This window comes from Pristiophorus japonicus, chromosome 15, assembly GCF_044704955.1.
Source record: "Pristiophorus japonicus isolate sPriJap1 chromosome 15, sPriJap1.hap1, whole genome shotgun sequence".
Taxonomy (NCBI): Eukaryota; Metazoa; Chordata; class Chondrichthyes; family Pristiophoridae; genus Pristiophorus; species Pristiophorus japonicus.
In genome coordinates, this window is record NC_091991.1 from 141,383,466 (window position 1) to 141,400,790 (window position 17,325).

Below are 17,325 nucleotides of genomic sequence, written 5' to 3' on the forward strand. Positions count from 1 at the left end.
GGAAGTACTGCAATACCAGGTTCGTGCCATGGAGGTGGATGGGTCAGGCCCCCCACACACCTCCGTGGAGGTGGATGGGTCAAGCCACCCCACCCACCTCCTATTTCCAAAAAGCATAGGAGAATCACCTTCCTGATCCAGGGAGAACCACGTTGGGGTCATGGTTACTCCCCTGTCAGGTCAGTTACGCATGATCTTAGCCAAAAGGCCGAGAAGCGATAATAAACACCAGGCCACCCGACATCTTTTTTTTAAAAATTCGTAGCCAATCTTTCCAATTCTTTGTCAAATCACAAATGCCAGAGGTCACCTTGCACACATCAAGGATCACTCTGCACCAATACTCTTAGCCAAAAGGCCTAGAGCCACTGCACCGTTCCTGGAAGTACTGCAATACCAGGTTCGTGCCATGGAGGTGGATGGGTCAGCACCCCCACACACCTCCGTGGAGGTGGATGGGTCAAACCACCCCACCCACCTCCTATTTCCAAAAAGCATAGGAGAACCACCTTCCTGATCCAGGTAGAACCACTTTGGGGTCATGGTTACTCCCCTGTCAGGTCAGTTACGCATGATCTTAGCCAAACTTCTGGGAAACCAAAGTTGCAGCTGGAAGTGACAAATGGGTTCCTTAATTAACAGAATGAGAATTCTAGTAAATGCATGAACTCAGTAAAACACATTCTAGTGTAACAAATAGCCTTTCCTCAGAAAAAGTGTAGAGTTATGATACATTATGGGTTAGTTGTATGAATTGGTAAGCTTGAAATGCACATTAAATCTGCATCAGCATATTAGACATCTGTACAGTTCATTATATGTAATACAAAACAAAAAAGGGCCCCATGGAAATTTGAGTAGTGTGTGCTAACTATTTTTAAACACCTAAACAAGATATGGTCAAGTTCCATTTTGAAAAAAAACCAATCTGAACTAGTTACAACTGCTAATTAACGCAGCAGTATCAATTAGATTATACTGTAGATACCTATATATTCATTCAAATTTCAAAGCTTCCACTTCCAATTCTCCCCCACAGGTATAAAAACGCTAGCCCACCTCTTCAATGCTTGACTTCTCCAGTGCTCTCCTACCCAGAGCCCTGCCTCAATCATCCACACACTCACCCAAAACACCTCAGCCTGTACATTCAACCAAAACAGCTGAGCCGGAGTCCTCACCCACACAAAGTCTCACCCTCCTATCACTCCCTTCCTATATAAGCATCACTAAAGCTGAAGATTTACTTGAGAATTCTCAACCTCACTTTCAAATCCCTCCATATCATTCTCCTATCTTCATTCTTATTTTTAACTGGTTGCTCACAACCACACTCCTCTGATAAATCGCTTATCCTCGTCCACTGCTCTACCATTGGAGGCTGCGTGCTCAGTCACGACATTCCTGCCTCTGGAATCCGCTGCTTAATTTCTTTCACCTTTCCACCTCCAACTTTTAAACACCTCTCAAAATGAAACAAACACATGTAACAGGAGACTAAAGACCATCAAACCATCAATACATAACCTTTCCATTAAATGATGCAACTATCCTTCACTTCTCTTCAACCACACCTTCTGCCCCCCACCCTAATCTTCTACATCTCCCCCCTTTCCCCTCCAGCTCTGCATCCTCTTTTCCTTCTTCAAATAAGGGGTTGAGTTATCCCTCTGCGCGCCAGGAGTGCTATAGAAATGCAATAACGTTTATGCACAGTGTCATTTTAAATAAAGAGTTTCCATCTTCAGAATTACTTTGAAGAAAATTCAGTCTTACAGAACGTTATCTAAACACTCAAAAGTATTCTGTGCAAGATGTGAGTTCTTAACCTACAGAACAAAATACCACTTTGGCAAATGCCAAAACCTCCGAAATGTAGCCTCAAAATACAAAAGGCAATAGTTCAAAATGTACTATGACATGACACTATCGACCAACAGACAAGTCAAACAACAACCTGACAGTCATACTTACAGAATCATACCTTGCGGCCAATGTCCCAGACTCCATCACCATCCCTGGGTATGTCCTGTTCACTGGCAGCATCCGAGGTGGCAGCACAGTGGTACACAGTCAGGAGGGAGTGGCCCTGGGAGTCCTCAAGATTGACTCTGGACCCTATGAAGTCTCATGACTTCAAGTCAAGCATGGGCAATGAAACCTCCAGCTGATTGCCACCTACCGTCCTCCCTCAGCTGATGAATCAGTACTCCACCATGTTGACCACCATTTGGAAGAAGCACTGAGGATAGCAAGGGCACAGAATGTACTCTGGGTAGGGGACTTCAATGTCCATCACCAAGAGTGCCTCAGTAGCATCACTGCTGACCAAGCTGGCCGAGACCTGAAGGTCATAGCTGCCAGACCGGGCCAGCGGCAGGTGGAGAGAACCAACACGAGGGAAATACCTACTTGACCTCGTCCTCACCAATCTACCTGTTGCATATGCATCTGTCCATGACAACATTGGTAGCAGTGATCACCAGAGTCATTGTGGAGACGAAGTCCCATCTTCACACTGAAGACACCCTCCATCGTGCTGTGTGGCACTACCACCATGCTAAATGGGATAGATTCAGACAGATCTAGCAGCTCAAACTGGGCATCCATGGAGGTGCTGTGGGCCATCAGCAGCAGAATTGTACAATCTGTAACCTCATGACCCGGCATATCCCTCACTCTATTACCATCAAGCCAAGGGACCAACATTGGTTCAATGTGGAGTGTAGAAGAGTATGCCAGGAGCAGCACCAGGCATACCTAAAAATGAGGTGCCAACCTGGGGAAGCTGCAACACAGGACTACATATGCAAGCTAAACAATGGAAGTAGCACGCTATCGACAAGGCTAAGTGATCCCACAATCAATGGATCAAATTAAGCTCTGCAGTCCTGTCACATCCAGTCGTGAATGGTGGTGGACCATAAAATAACTAATGGGAGGAGGAGGCTCCATGAATATCCCCACCCTCAATGATGGCGGAGCCTAGAACAGGAATGCAAAAGACAAGGCTGAAGTGTTTGCCACCATCTTCAGCCAGAAGTGCCAAGTGGATGATCCAGATCAGCCTCCTCCTGAGGTTACTACCATCACAGAAGCCAGTCTCCAGCCAATTCAATTCACTCCATGTGATATCAAGAAATGGCTGAGCGCACTGGATACAACAAAGGCTATGGGCCGACAGCATTCCGGCTGTCGTGCTGAAGACTTGTGCTCCATAACTAGCCGCACCTCTAGTCAAGCTGTTCCAGTTACAGCACTACATTGGCATCTACCAGACAATGTGGAAATCTGTCCAGGTATGACCTGTCCACAAAAAGCAGGACAAATCCAATCTGTCCAATTATTGCCCCATCAGTCTACTCTCAATCATCAGCAAAGTGATGGAAGCTGTTGTCGACAGTGCTATCAAGCGGCACTTACTCATCAATAACCTGCTCACCGATGCCAAGTTTGGGTACTGCCAGGACCACTCGGCTCCAGACCTCATTACAGCCTTATTCCAGACATGGACAAAAGAGCTGAATTCCAGAGATGAGCTGAGAGTGACTGCCCTTGACATCAAGGCAGCATTTGTGTGGCATCAAGGAGCCCCAGTAAAGCTGAAGTCAATGGGAATCAGGGAGAAAATTCTCCACTGGTTGGAGTCATACAAAGCACAAAGGAAGATGGTTGTGGTGGTTGGAGCTCAATCATCAGAGCCACAGGACATCACCAAAGGAGTTCCTCGGGGCAATGCCCTAGGCCCAACCATCTTCAGCTGCTTCAATGACCTCCCCTCCATCATAAGATCAGAAGTGGGGATGTTTCGCTGATGATTGCACAGTGTTCAGTGCCATTCGCAAATTCTCAGATAATGAAGCAGTCCATGCCCGCATGTAGCAAGACCTGGATGACATTCAGGCTTGGGCTGATAAGCGGCAAGTAACATTTGCGCCACACAAATGCCAGGCAATGACTAACTCCAACCAACGAGTCTAACCACCAGCCCTTGCCATTCAACAGCATTACCATCGCCGAATCTCCCACCAACAACATCCTGGGCGGTACAGGTTGCGGTACTGACTAGAAACTTAACTGGACCAGCCACATAAATACTGTGGCAATAAGAGCATGTTAGAGGCTGGGTATTCTGTGACGAGTGTCTCACCTCCTGACTCGCCAAAGTCTTTCCACCATCTACTAGGCACAAATCAGGAGTGTGATGGAATACTCTCCACTTGCTTGGATGAGTGCAGCTCCAACAACAGTCAAGAAGCTCGACACCATCCAGGACAAAGCAGCCCGCTTGATTGGCACCCCATCCACCACCAGAAACATTCACTCCCTCCACCACTGGCATACCATGGCTGCAGTATGTACCATCTGCAAGATACACTACAGCAACTCATCAAAGCTTCTTCGGCAGCACCCCCCATAACCGCGACCTGTACCACCTAGAAGGACATGGGCAGCAGGCGCATGGGATTACAATCACCTGCAAGTTCCCCATCAAGTCACATACCATCCTGCCTTGGAAGTATATCGCCATTTCTTCTTCATTGCTGGGTCCAGATCCTGGAACTCCCTCTATAACAGCGCTGTGGGAGTACCTTCACCACACGGACTGCAGCAGTTCAAGGCGGTGGCTCACCACCACCGTCTCAAGGGCAATTATGGATGGGCAATCAATACTGGCCTCATCAGCAACGCCCACATCCCATGAAAGAATAAAACTGTATGGCTGTCATGTAAAAATTTTGGTTCCATTGACCCCTTATTAAATACTTTCTCCCTCATTCCTTGAATTTTAGAGCTTTATTAATTCCATAAAGGGAATGTTATAATGTAAACTCTTCTAAAAGTTTGAGACTTTACACAAGGACTTGGAAAGTTCTTGTATGTTATGACAATTAGATGGACAGTACCTGATCTTGGGCTCTAAAGTTTATTATATAATGAAGATAGTGTGTGGTTGCAACATTCCAGTGGTATTGCACCTAACTTCTTGAAGCACATTAACCGGTTAGAGAAAGACAAAGTGTCTTGCTAATGGAATTCATTTTTCAATTAAAAAAAATTAACATTTTTGAAATACAACCTCTAATTATCTCACCTAATCAACATAAGTGGATTGACAACAGCTTCTAATTATCTTATCTCTATCACGTGTTGCCAATTGTAAAATAAACATTTTAATCATTAAGATTTGTTACACTGAGACAGAGATAGAAAGACAACAACAATTTGTATTTATATAGCGTCTTTAACTTAGTAAAACTTCCCAAGGTGAGTCATAAAACAAACTTTGACACCGAGCCACATAAGGAGATACTCGGGCAGATGACCAAAAGCTTGGTCAAAGAGGTAGGTTTTAAGAAGCCTCTTAAAGGAGGAGAGGGGTAGAGTGGTGGAAAGGTGATTCTCTGTTACAATTGGATAGATAAGAATGGAATCAGGAAAGTGCATTCCCACCAAGCTGGACGATGGTGGAGAGGCGCTGGAGGAGGATGGAATGGTCAACCATGACAAACACTTAGTGTCTTTCCTCATTTTAATTTGTTGTTTTTTCAAATTTTGAAAGCCCTTTTGTTGATAGCAATTGGAATGTTTTACAGGAGTGAGACACAAAGACAGAGACATAAGAGATTAGCATCCAGGAACCAATCACAAAACATTAAATCATAAGGATTGAAAGGCACAAACCAGTGCAGCCACACATGGGATTCTCCCCCTCCCTGCCCCTCCAACAACCATGCTCTGTTCTTTCCGTCCTTCCCCTCTTTGCTGGGAAGACACCAGAACCCACCAGTGAGCCAAAACGCATATTCAATCCCCAGTTATGCCAAATTGAGATTCATCTTCCATAATTCTACCAAATCCCAGATTCCCCCTCCGTGATGAACTCCAGGTGAACACTGCAGTACTGTCAAATCCCAGAACCATCCATCAGTGCTCCCAAAGCACAGGGCTCTCCCCAAGTGCAGCTAAACCTCATTACCCAACCCAATAGTGTTTAATATTTCTACAAATGTTCTCCTGTAACCACAGCGGAAGCGGAACCCTTGGAGAAATGGCACAAATGTTTGAGTGTTCCACTGAAGTTACGGGGGGGGGGTGAGAGATTGGGAGAGCTCCATGGAAATTGTAGTCCTGAATATCTACCTTAAATGGTGCATCATGCACATCCATCTTGCTGAATATTTGCAGCTTTAAAAATGGTACGGGATAAAAAAATGAAATGCAGAGATAAAGAAATATATCTAAATTACAAATTTCACAGAATAATGGGTAGACTTATGAAATTCCAGTCCAAAAGCGCTAGTAAAAATCCCAGAATTGCAATTAATAAAAATGGAATTTGTCTTATTTAGTCATTGCATATCAGTACTTGGATGTTAATCCCTACATGGCATTAACACCCACATTGTTATAAAACAGTGTAATTGTGAGCAAGGGCAGGGGAGATCTACCAGTTTAATGTAAAGATTGCTGTAAAATCCATAGCTCTGTCATCCCTTAACTGAACCACATCATTTTGAATATCTCTAATATGTCATCTGGCCATATAGCTTATTGGCATAGATTTTGTTTTCTATTATAACAAGTATACCTCACCTATACATTATTTGATCAGTATGAGCAATGGGGACCCAGTAATGAAATGTGAAGAGTTTGTTCAGTCACAGCTCATTAAATCCTGATCAAGCTTTTCCACCTATCACCATTTTTTGTTTCCTACTGCAAAGTCGGTTTTGTATCCAGAACTTTCTTCCCCCTCATCAATTAATGCTAGCATTCTTCTTCTTCACCCATCCTTTCTGGTTCGCACATGCACTCTTCTTCCTCAATATCAGGTTATGCTGTCACTATTCTTTCCCTCATCAGTTTATGTTGGTATTCTTTTTCTTCAACCTCTTTTTCCTCAGTTTACATTGGCACTCTTTCTCTCCACCAGTTCACAAAGGCACTCCTCCGATTTGCCCTCCTAGTTCACAAAGGCAAAAGACATTCCTCTCCGATTCGCCACACATCCACCCAATTCACGCTTGCACTGTGATTTTCCAATTCTTTCCATGATTGCAGATTGTGTTGGAGAATTTCAAGCTCCCGGAGCAACAAGGTAGAGAGCATAATTGGAGAGTGGCACAAATTATCCAGGCATGCAGACACCAAGTCCAAAATTCTGAACATGAAAAATCAACAACTGGCAGGTCTTGAGCATTTATTGATCCTACAATGCACTGCAGCATTTATCCCACCAGAAAAGTCATCTTAACTGGTACATAATTTTCAGGGGCCGAATGGCCTACTCCTGTTCCTAATTCTTATGTTCTTATGTCTCATTCCTCTTTGAATATATCAGGGTAACAATTGCTAATTTCCCCAGGCATAATTTCTGTAGTTAGAGAGAACTCCTAAAATATTTATTTCCTAATTTTCTTAAACATTTAATGGCATATTTCTTATGACTCAAAGACTGTGTAGAACTTTCATTTGTTGAGTTTCTTCACAATATATGCTTTAATGACATTTTGGCTCTAGAATCTGTATAGATGAGTCGAGCTGAAATTTGATCATAGATAAACAATTTAACACATCTGCTTATTTTTATTCACATTTGAAAGGGAAAATTATTTTCAGATTAAGCAAAAGCAAAAGCAGAAGAAAAACAAAGGGCACTTTTATATTGGCCTTTATTTAGTTTGGGTTGAGTGGAAAGTGGTAACTCTGTGCCGGCTCCCCACAATTACATTGCTAAAACCAGCTTACTGACTCTGAAGTCAAAATTGTAGACCCACAAATATGTCTTAAATAAAGCTTGCACTATACATTAACCAGTGGAAAAATCTGTTTAATCAACCTAAACATTTAAACCCTTTGTAGATTGTTATTCAACCACACTTGACAGAAATAATGGTTAGTGTGGTGTTTTGGTGATGATGCCCCAAAAGCAAAATTTGAGGGTTCTGTTGTGGGCACTGCTACATTGTAAAGAGGAACTGACAATCAAATAGAAACACAATCTGGCACTTAACAAGTATCAGAAACGTCTGTGAATTAACTCTTCAAATGAAATTTGTTTTTGCAGCTTTCAGGATATCAAAAATCTAATCAAACATCCACGGTTGCCAATAGCTAAACCTACACATGCAGTATACCTATCCTCATGCAATGCTTATATTATCACACACTTACACAAACACTCCTGCAGCTCCACCACTGGTGGAGGATTAATTACATACAACAGACTGATTTTAGCAAAGTTATTTCTAGTTTGATGTTACTGTGAATAAGAATATTACACCTTTTATTTTAAGAAATTATATTTGTTCGCTTATCTAGCGATATTCCAGATCTGTTAGTACCTATGTACCAATATAAACAGATGCATTGTTTCCACTCTACTCTCAGAATAATTTGGTCAAAAAACCTAAATATAAATTAGGTTAATAGCACTACACATCGTGAAAGAGCATTTCTTGCCTTGGTAATCTCTGAATAAACTGAAGCACTCCAAACCTGTTAGCTGTATTGCATAGTTATAGTCTTCAAAGGATTAATGTTACTCAAAGGATTAATGTTACTTAATGTTTTTGCACTAATGATTTAAAAGATGTATTTGGACTAGTAGGAGAACATTTAACATTACCTGGAACTTTATCAACAGAAGCAAAAACTGAACGTTGAACTGTAGGATCACTGACACCACGGCGAGACTGGTCATAGAATCTAAATGGTAGGTGATGGGCTGAAGAAGGCGACCCATGTCCAAAACCCATGACTTCAGAGGAGGTTTGCACAGGGAGATCCAACAGTACTAGAATACAATAAATATATTTTATTGAATAGTTAGAAAATCATGATATTTCAAATAATTGTTATTCCTGAATAGAATTTGGTCGCCTGAATTGCATTTAAAAACAAACAACTAATTAATAAATTCTTCTGCAACTTTCAAAGGATATAAATACTTTCAATCGCATTTGTCAATTTCTTTTTCAGTTTATAATAATGAACATTGTAAAATTGTACACAATCTGATGCTGTATAATATTTTAACATTACTGCTCAATATGCTAAAATGTCTATTATAGTGCACACTCGGCTGATAAACCCCTTCCAATGCTGCATTAGAACTGCAAAGCAATACATTAGTCATGTCCTCCTAATAAACACACACTATATAACAGAAATCAGAATTAGTCAAACGGCCATTTTCTGCAGAATGCGGCAAGTTTGTAGACGTCCCCTATATTGCTAGTTCCCATTCAGAACCATGCAATCCCAAAAAGGGCTGAACAGGAGTTAGATGGTTCTCCTTAGACAACAACAGAAGAATGATTTTCCATTGGTCTTGCTCACTGCTGAATATTTGCCAAGAATTTAAATACAAATTATGGTTAAGGGCAAACAAGGGAGTAATGTAATACTGTTGTCAAGGAGATGTCGATAAATAGCTTGAAATGACCTGGACTCCCAAGATGAATTTACTGTACAATTCCTCACATTCACCCATATTATACTCAATATCTTAGTGCATCTCCTATGTTGTTGTTGATGGAGTGGCGATGGAGGCTGGACTGTGGGTTAGGTAGGTCCAGGTGGAGACTATGGGCTGAAGCCAGGACTCAGTAAGTTGGACTCCAGCTCAAGATCTTGCAGAGGAGACTGGATGTGGATTGTGGGTATAGGGTAAGTATGAGACCAGTGGCTGTGAGTGGCAGGCCAAAGCAGAGGCTCGGGATAAGCATCTGGTGGGACCAATCATAGGGGCAGTCTGTCCACAAGGAGAAGAGGAGGTCTCAAATTGAGGCAAAGTGTGATCGGTATCCAACGAACAGAAAAGCAGCTGGGACTGCGATTAAGAACCAGGAGTTCTCTGGCTCTGCCATCAAGGTTCACTACACCTGCAGTTTCCAAGATTGGGAGCAAATTTCCATGACTCATTCGCTCGGTTAATATAAATATATTTCAAAACTCCTCTCCCCACATTACCCAAGCTGAGTTCTGCCCAGTTTCTGAAATGTAGTTAGTTGCATTTTGTAGAATATGATCCACTGTTTGGTTGTAGAAACAGATTGGTCGTTTAGACAGGACAAAGGAGAAAATAACTACTTAGAAAGCAGGAAAACACAAAGACTTAACCAATCAAAAAGAAGAAAATTAGACACTACAAGCTTATCTTCACTAGAAAATGTTAGTAAAGGTAAGCTAATGAAAATGACACAAAATGTCCATTTTGACAAAGTTTTAGTTGAGGACATTACTTTTATCAGCCTTCCCCTTGTCTGAGTTATGAAAATCTAAGTTATGTACAGAAGACTTCTCAACACATGCTGAGAGAGAGTTCAGTTCTTTCACAACTGTCAAATACCTATATTTCATAAGCATCAGCAGGCATCATTGAGATAGAACATGTGAAAAAATGTCAAAAAATCAAGGATGCTGGTCAAATACAGTTATTTCTACCACTCATGAAGGAGGAGACAGACATTTGAATACATTTGTTATTCATTTCTCTGTTGTATAGTTTATTTAGTGCATTACTAAAACTTTATTCAGTCACCAGAATTACCTCAATATTTTAGTCACTTATCCTGTAAATACACATGTTTCAAAACTGGCCGTCTGGAATAGAACTGAAGTGGGGAGAGAATTTTTCTTCATGGCAGTTAGTGGTAAGGCTGCATTCCAGGATAAATACAAATGTGCTTACAAACTTGTCGTAACGCCAAAAAAAAAATCAGAGCTAGGAATTTAAAGTAGTTCCACAACAAGCTATTACATTATATGGCTATTGGGAATAATTGCCCTTATTTTCTAATTAACTGCACTAAGTAATGAATTGAAAGCCACTTCACAGAAAGATATGAGAGGTTTTAAGGAAAATAGCTTTATTTACAATCTAAAGTAAAATGTAAGGCACAGAGCGTAACCACAGATCGCAGTGTGAACAGAGTGGGAAGTTACAAATTAAGGAAAGTGGTAATTCGATGCAGAGGGGGAAATGAGGTGTTCCTTTTTGCCTTGAACACAGTGGTTTATATAAACCTGAGGCAGTATTTACAATTGGTATCAATAACTAATACTTTATAACGTTAATAATTTAAACTAGTTAAATTAGTTTTTTTTTTAAAAAGCTAAAAATATAAACTAAGTGAATTAATTACATAAAACTTTAATTAATTATATAAAAGGTGAGATAGAGATGTCAGCGCAGGAGGTGTGCTCATCTGCAGCATGTGGGAGTCTGTAGAGAGCAGAGTGATCCCAGGCAAACACATCTGCAGTAAGTGTTTACAGCTTGAGGAACGTCGGCTCAGAGTTGTTGAGCTGGAGTCCGAGGTGCAGACATTGCAATGCATCAGGGAAGGGGGGGGGGGGGGGGGGGGGAAAGAGTTATCTGGACATTTTGACCCAGGGAGCAGTCACACCCCTTAAGTTAAGTAGTGGATTAGATTTGGTTAGTGGTCAGAGACAGAAGGATGTAACTGTGACTCAGGCAGGTAAGGGGACCACAGATGCAGTGGGGAAGGAGCCTCAGGCTTTGCCACTGTCCAACAGGTATGAGGTACTTGCTACCTGTGTGGATGAGAACAATGACTGCAGGGAGGATGGGCAAATAGACCACAGCACTGTGGTACAGGAGGCCATTCAGGTGGGAGGTGTGAAAAGGAATGTGGGTAGTGGACAGTATAGTCAGGGGGATCTCTGCAGCAGTGACTGGGAATCTCAAAGACTGTGTTGCCTACCCGGTGTCGGGATCAAGGATCAAGGACATCTCCTCGCAGCTGGAGAACAACCATTGTCGTGGTCCACGTAGAAACCAATGACATAGGTAGAACTAGGAATGAGATTCTGCCGAGGGAGTTTAAAGAGCTAGGGTACAAATTAAAAAGCAGAACCTCAAAGGTAATAATCTCTGGATTACGACATGAGCCACGTGCAAATTGTGAGAAAGTGTGAAATTATCAACTTTGGTAGGATGAATGGAAAAGCAGAATATTTTTTAAAAAGGTGAGAGACTAGTTAATATTGGTATTCAGAGGGATTTAGGGGTCCTTGTACACAAATATTAGAAAGTTAACATGCAGGTATAGCAATCAATTAGAAAGACGAATGGTATGTTAGCCTTTATGAGGAGAGATTGAGTAGAATGGGCCAATATTTTCTGACATTTAGAAGAATGAAAGGTGATCTCATTGAAACGTATAAAATTCTGAGAGGGCTTGACAGGGTAGATGCTGAGAGGCTGTTTCGTCTAACTGGAGAGTCTAGAACTAGGGGTCATACCCTCAGGATAAGGGGTTGGCCATTTAGGATCGAGATAAGAAATTTCTTCACTCAGTGGGTTGTGAATCTTTGGAATCCTCTACCCAAAGGGCTATGGATGCTCAGTCGATGAGTATATTCAAGATCGAGATTGAGAAATATGGGGATAGGACGGAAAAGTGGAGTTAATGTAGAAATTCAGCCAGGATCTTATTGGATGGCAGAGCAGGCTCAATGGGCTATATGGCCTACTCCTGCTCCTAATTCTTATGTTCTCATGTATCATAGCAAAGAAATTAAATCTTCTTCCAAACATCAGTGTTCAGCACATTTGATTAAAGATAATCCACTCATGAGTGAGACCAATGCAACACTATACAATTGCATCCATGGTATTTTCAAGTTATTCAGTCATCACTCTTGGAGATCAAGTGCCTTCAATAACTTGCCAATCAAGAATCTTCAGTTGGTTTATTCTCTATACAGGGGTAAGTTGCACCTGTTGCGCATCCACAGGCAGCCGTCCCATGAGAGAAATCAAAGTGGCCCTCGGGTAAATTTTGGGATGAGGATCGGATTGAGCAATGGGGTTGGGGACTATCATCAGGACTGCAGTCCAGGAGAGCAATCCTACTCCTCTTGGCTTCACAAACATATTTTTTTTAGAAAAAAAACTTTAAAAAAAGTGTGTGGGGAATTGGCAGCCACAAGGGCGGAAGAATCCCGATGCCTGCCCAGCTCATCGGGAACCAATTTTGTCGAGGGGTCGGGTCCCTTAACATTTTTAAGTCACCCAACGCCTGTTCAGACCCCTGAAAAATAGACCCACAAATTTAGCAGTGGAACCAACACCTGTGCAAACTGGGTGCAGGGTGTCCCACTGTTAAATTTATGTCCATTTTCCACCCAAAAAGCAGGCATAAAGCATACCAATTTATACCCTACAGTTCCTAAAGTAATTTTAATGAATGTGCGACTTAATTTTTTGAAAGACGTTAACTGTTTATTGTTATTTAACAACAATTTTAGTGGCAAAATAATTAATTTGTTGCCAGACTGTCATCCATATTTTGTCAGAATTAGAGAGAAAGATGAGATAAGCTGCTTTCAGCCTGTGGTTAGTTTTGGTCACTTTTAGATGCAGGAAACTAGTTTTGTAATGTATCCTTAAATAACTATTGCTGCAAAAGAGTAATCACTAATAGCGTACCTCACACTAAATAAATATCAGATACTGTAGCTAATATTGATTCACTGTACTGGTTTTCCCCCCACAGTTATAGTTGCATCATTGCATCATTTTCAGTTGGGAAAGGACTGGCATTAGCAAAGAAAAGTATTTGTTAATGGTGTGATGATAATGATGATGAAGAAAAGTATTGGATTTGTTGATCTTGTACTTTTGTCTTGTGATAACTTAAAAAGGTGGTGGGGAGATAGATCTGGAAGAGAAAGCAGAAAGGCAACACAAGACTACCAATGCCCTATACTATTCTGCAGTAAGCTTGATGAGCTATTTAATACTGAAATTATGGCATTTGAGAGTGAAGGCAACTGTACCCATTTTTCCAATATCTGTCCTGAACTGGGTAAGTAATTAAAAGGAGTAAAGGAAGACAGAACAGCTTGCCTTTATTTTCTGAATAGAAATAAATAGGAAATTCACTTGCCAACGATCTTTGCATGTTCGGCATACATCAGAGAAAAATAACTTGCCCAACAGAAAGGTTTGCGTCAAATAAAGCACACAGTATAGTTTATTAAGAGCAAGTCCAACATCAGTCTGTAGTGGTGCCTGATGCAATTGCAATGTCAGAAAGATTTCTCACTTGAATCTACTTCCCTGTGATCCAGAAATCCAAGCCTAAAATATGCACTCTCTTTCTTATGTTATTTTCTCTTCTTACTTAGACTCACATTATCTGTGACCAAGAGGACAGGCATAAGAACATAACATAAGAATTAGGAACAGGAGTAGGCCATCTAGCCCCTCGAGCCTGCTCCGCCATTCAACAAGATCATGGCTGATCTGGCCGTGGACTCAGCTCCAATTACCCGCCCGCTCCCCATAACCCTTAATTCCCTTATAGGTTAAAAATCTATCTACCTGTGACTTGAATACATTCAATGAGCTAGCCTCAACTGCTTCCTTAGGCAGAGAATTCCACAGATTCACAACCCTCTGGGAGAAGAAATTCCTTCTCAACTCAGTTTTAAATTGGCTCCCCCGTATTTTGAGGCTGTGCCCCCTAGTTCTAGTCTCCCTGACCAGTGGAAACAACCTCTCTGCCTTTATCTTGTCTATCCCTTTCTAGGCATTAACCTAGTCGCCTCCCTCCGCTTCCAACTAGATGCTACGAAATGTAGAGAACAGTCCAAGATAATCGTCGTTGATTTCTTCCCTATCCATGTCAGAAAGCACTTGTCTCTACACTCAGTACATCCTTACAATGACACTGGAGAAGTCAGAAAATGAGTGATATCAATGCACTTCCTACCACTCCATCAATGCTACACCACTATACTGTCCAGCTTTTAGAAAGCACACAGTACAGTAGTCACAAAGCAAACTCAAATTTTTGTCTCCATTAATGCAACATTTCATATCCAAACACACACAGGTGGGCTTAATAAATCTATTATCAGTTTCCACTACATAGTTAGAAATCTCTGCAAAGTATAGTTGTGGAGTGCAATTTCAAGCCTCACTATAAAAGTTCTGTGCTAGTTATAATGTATCTTTATTGTGTTCAATAAAAAGTGAGATATGCTGTAAATGGACAACTTCCACATTGGAAGAACCAACCACTCTCAGGTAAGCCACACCACTCACTAGATGTACAGTAAAGCCCCTGCTCATTTCCTGTACTCCATTTTTACCGTAGCTTTCAACCTCAAAAGGCAGCGACCTATTGCATCACTATGACCTTTTCTATTTCCAACACCAGCTCGTGCCTTCTCTAAGTGTTGCTGGCACATCAGCATCAACCTACACCAAATCATTTAGAGTTTTATGTAGTGTCTTATAGCAAGTACTGGATTGAGGTTTCATGTAGGACTCCTGCAGCCAACAGAATTAGAAGACTTCCATTTGAATCCGAGTTGCGAAGCTGAGAGTCTCTGACCATCGGATGATTCTAGACTAGGTTCACTGGATGCGCCGAGTCTCCTCAGTTCTCAGCTTGAAATAGTGGGGAGGTGGTCATCCTTAAAAGTGGGAAAATCTGCACCAAATCACAATTTGCTGCAGAGCAATGTAGGATTTTTAAAAATTAGTCACTGGTTTTCCTCATTAAATAACAGCATATGCCATACTAATTATAAGTATGTTATTAAAATAATTAGACTTTCTTGCAGTGGGTACAAATCATACTTTGCTCTTTGACATTTCTGGACAATGTCAGATAGATATGAAAAGTGGAAACATAAAAAAGCTTCTTTTAAAAAAAATAAAGGGTTATTGGTCCTCTGTGAAATAGGTACCAAGTATTTTCTTGGAATGGCAGTTCATTTTGAAAGAGGAAGGTTTGTTTTGTTGACCTGTAATGGCTGAAATAAAATACCTTGGAAAACAAAGCCACACAATATCCTCTTCCACTGATTTCAACTTAGTTGTTAAAGGTTACGTTATTTGAGGATTTAATTAAAATTGTATAATTGAATCCTATACTACAACAAGAGCACCTATGATTTCGCATTATTCCATTACAGCATATATATTAAAATGTAAACCACATTAAATAGGTCAAACTATTTCATAGCATGCAATTATAATTTACAATGGTTACACAAGGCAAATGTGTATTTCCTTGTAAACTGTGGTTCTCAACTAAAACTGTGGTTGCATTGACAAATCTGGTCATAACCATTTTACCACAGAGTAGTATACTGAAAACACAATGGAATGGAAACATTATTTTGCTGTTCTAGTTAAGTTTAGAGTGTGGCATTTGAAGATTCTCAACTTATTAAAAAACTTGGTGTTCAGTATTTCTGAAGCATATGCAATCTCTCTACTTCACATGTGTCTCCTTTAAGCATACAGATTGTGGCAGAGAAGACAATTAACTTCCAGCCCTCCTCTGTTCAAAGAAATCAATGATAATTACTGCGAGAGAACTCTAATTTTCCCTCTATCACCTCATTGGGGAGCTGCTTACTTACTTGCCATAGAAATGTAATTGAGATAGAACTCATTTTGGGGAGGTAAAGGGGCAGAAAATCAAGCCAGCATTTTACCATTCCCACAGCACAGTGCTTTGCTGATCCAAAGCATCATATTGCCTAAAGACTGAACAATATTGATTTTGAAGTTTGTCTGTCAATACCTACTTTTTCACTTTGTAAAATCCAAACGATGTCAGCCATAGCTCAGTGGTAGCACTCTCGCCTGACAGAAGTTTGTGGTTTCAAGCCCCACTCCAGAGACTTGAGCACAAAATCTAGACTGACACTTCAGTGCAGTAAGAGAGAGTGCTGCACTGTTAAAGGTGTTGTCATTCAGATGAGTCGTTAAACCGAAGCCCTATCTGTCCTCTCAGGTGGACATAAAAGAAGTTTTTCCCGAGTGTTATGACCAATATTGATCCCTCAACCAACATCACTAAAACAGATTATCTGGTCATTATCACATTGCTGTTTGTAGGACCTTGCTGTGTGCAAATTGGCTGCTGTGGTTCCTACAATACAACAGTGATTACACTTCAAAAGTACTTAATTGGCTGGAAAGCACTTTGGGACTTCCTGAGGTAGTGAAAGGCACTATATAAATGCAAGTTCTTTCTTTTAAATGTTAAGAAATTTTGGACAGAATACGTATATAATTTCGACTGCACAAAATGCAGTGATTTAATTGAGCTTGGAATTATAAGTCAAGGAAAATATAGGAGCATTCTTCCCAACCAAATCTGAAGGCAACGGTTATTCTCGTATTACTATTAAAACATTGTGAACTTGGGCTGACCAGAGACCTATCATTTTGGATCTTCTGGCTGCAGTCGCTCCAATGATAGGCAGAATCCATCTGTGCCCTGGTGCAATGCCTTTAGTTTGAATGTAGGTCAACACTGA

General features: G+C 41.0%; 1 protein-coding gene and 1 non-coding gene across 2 annotated transcripts in view; both read right to left on the reverse strand.

Annotated features, from left to right (window-relative positions):
* Nucleotides 1–17,325, reverse strand: part of clec16a (C-type lectin domain containing 16A) — a 287,365-nt gene that overhangs the window by 50,876 nt on the left and 219,164 nt on the right. Inside the window, exon 22 of the mRNA XM_070901025.1 lies at nt 8,633–8,800. Coding sequence (XP_070757126.1) covers nt 8,633–8,800 — 168 coding nt within the window. The remainder of the gene's footprint in view (nt 1–8,632; nt 8,801–17,325) is intronic.
* LOC139226041 (U2 spliceosomal RNA) lies at nt 24–220 on the reverse strand. Its single transcript, XR_011587199.1, has one exon. It is a non-coding gene; the product is annotated as a U2 spliceosomal RNA (small nuclear RNA).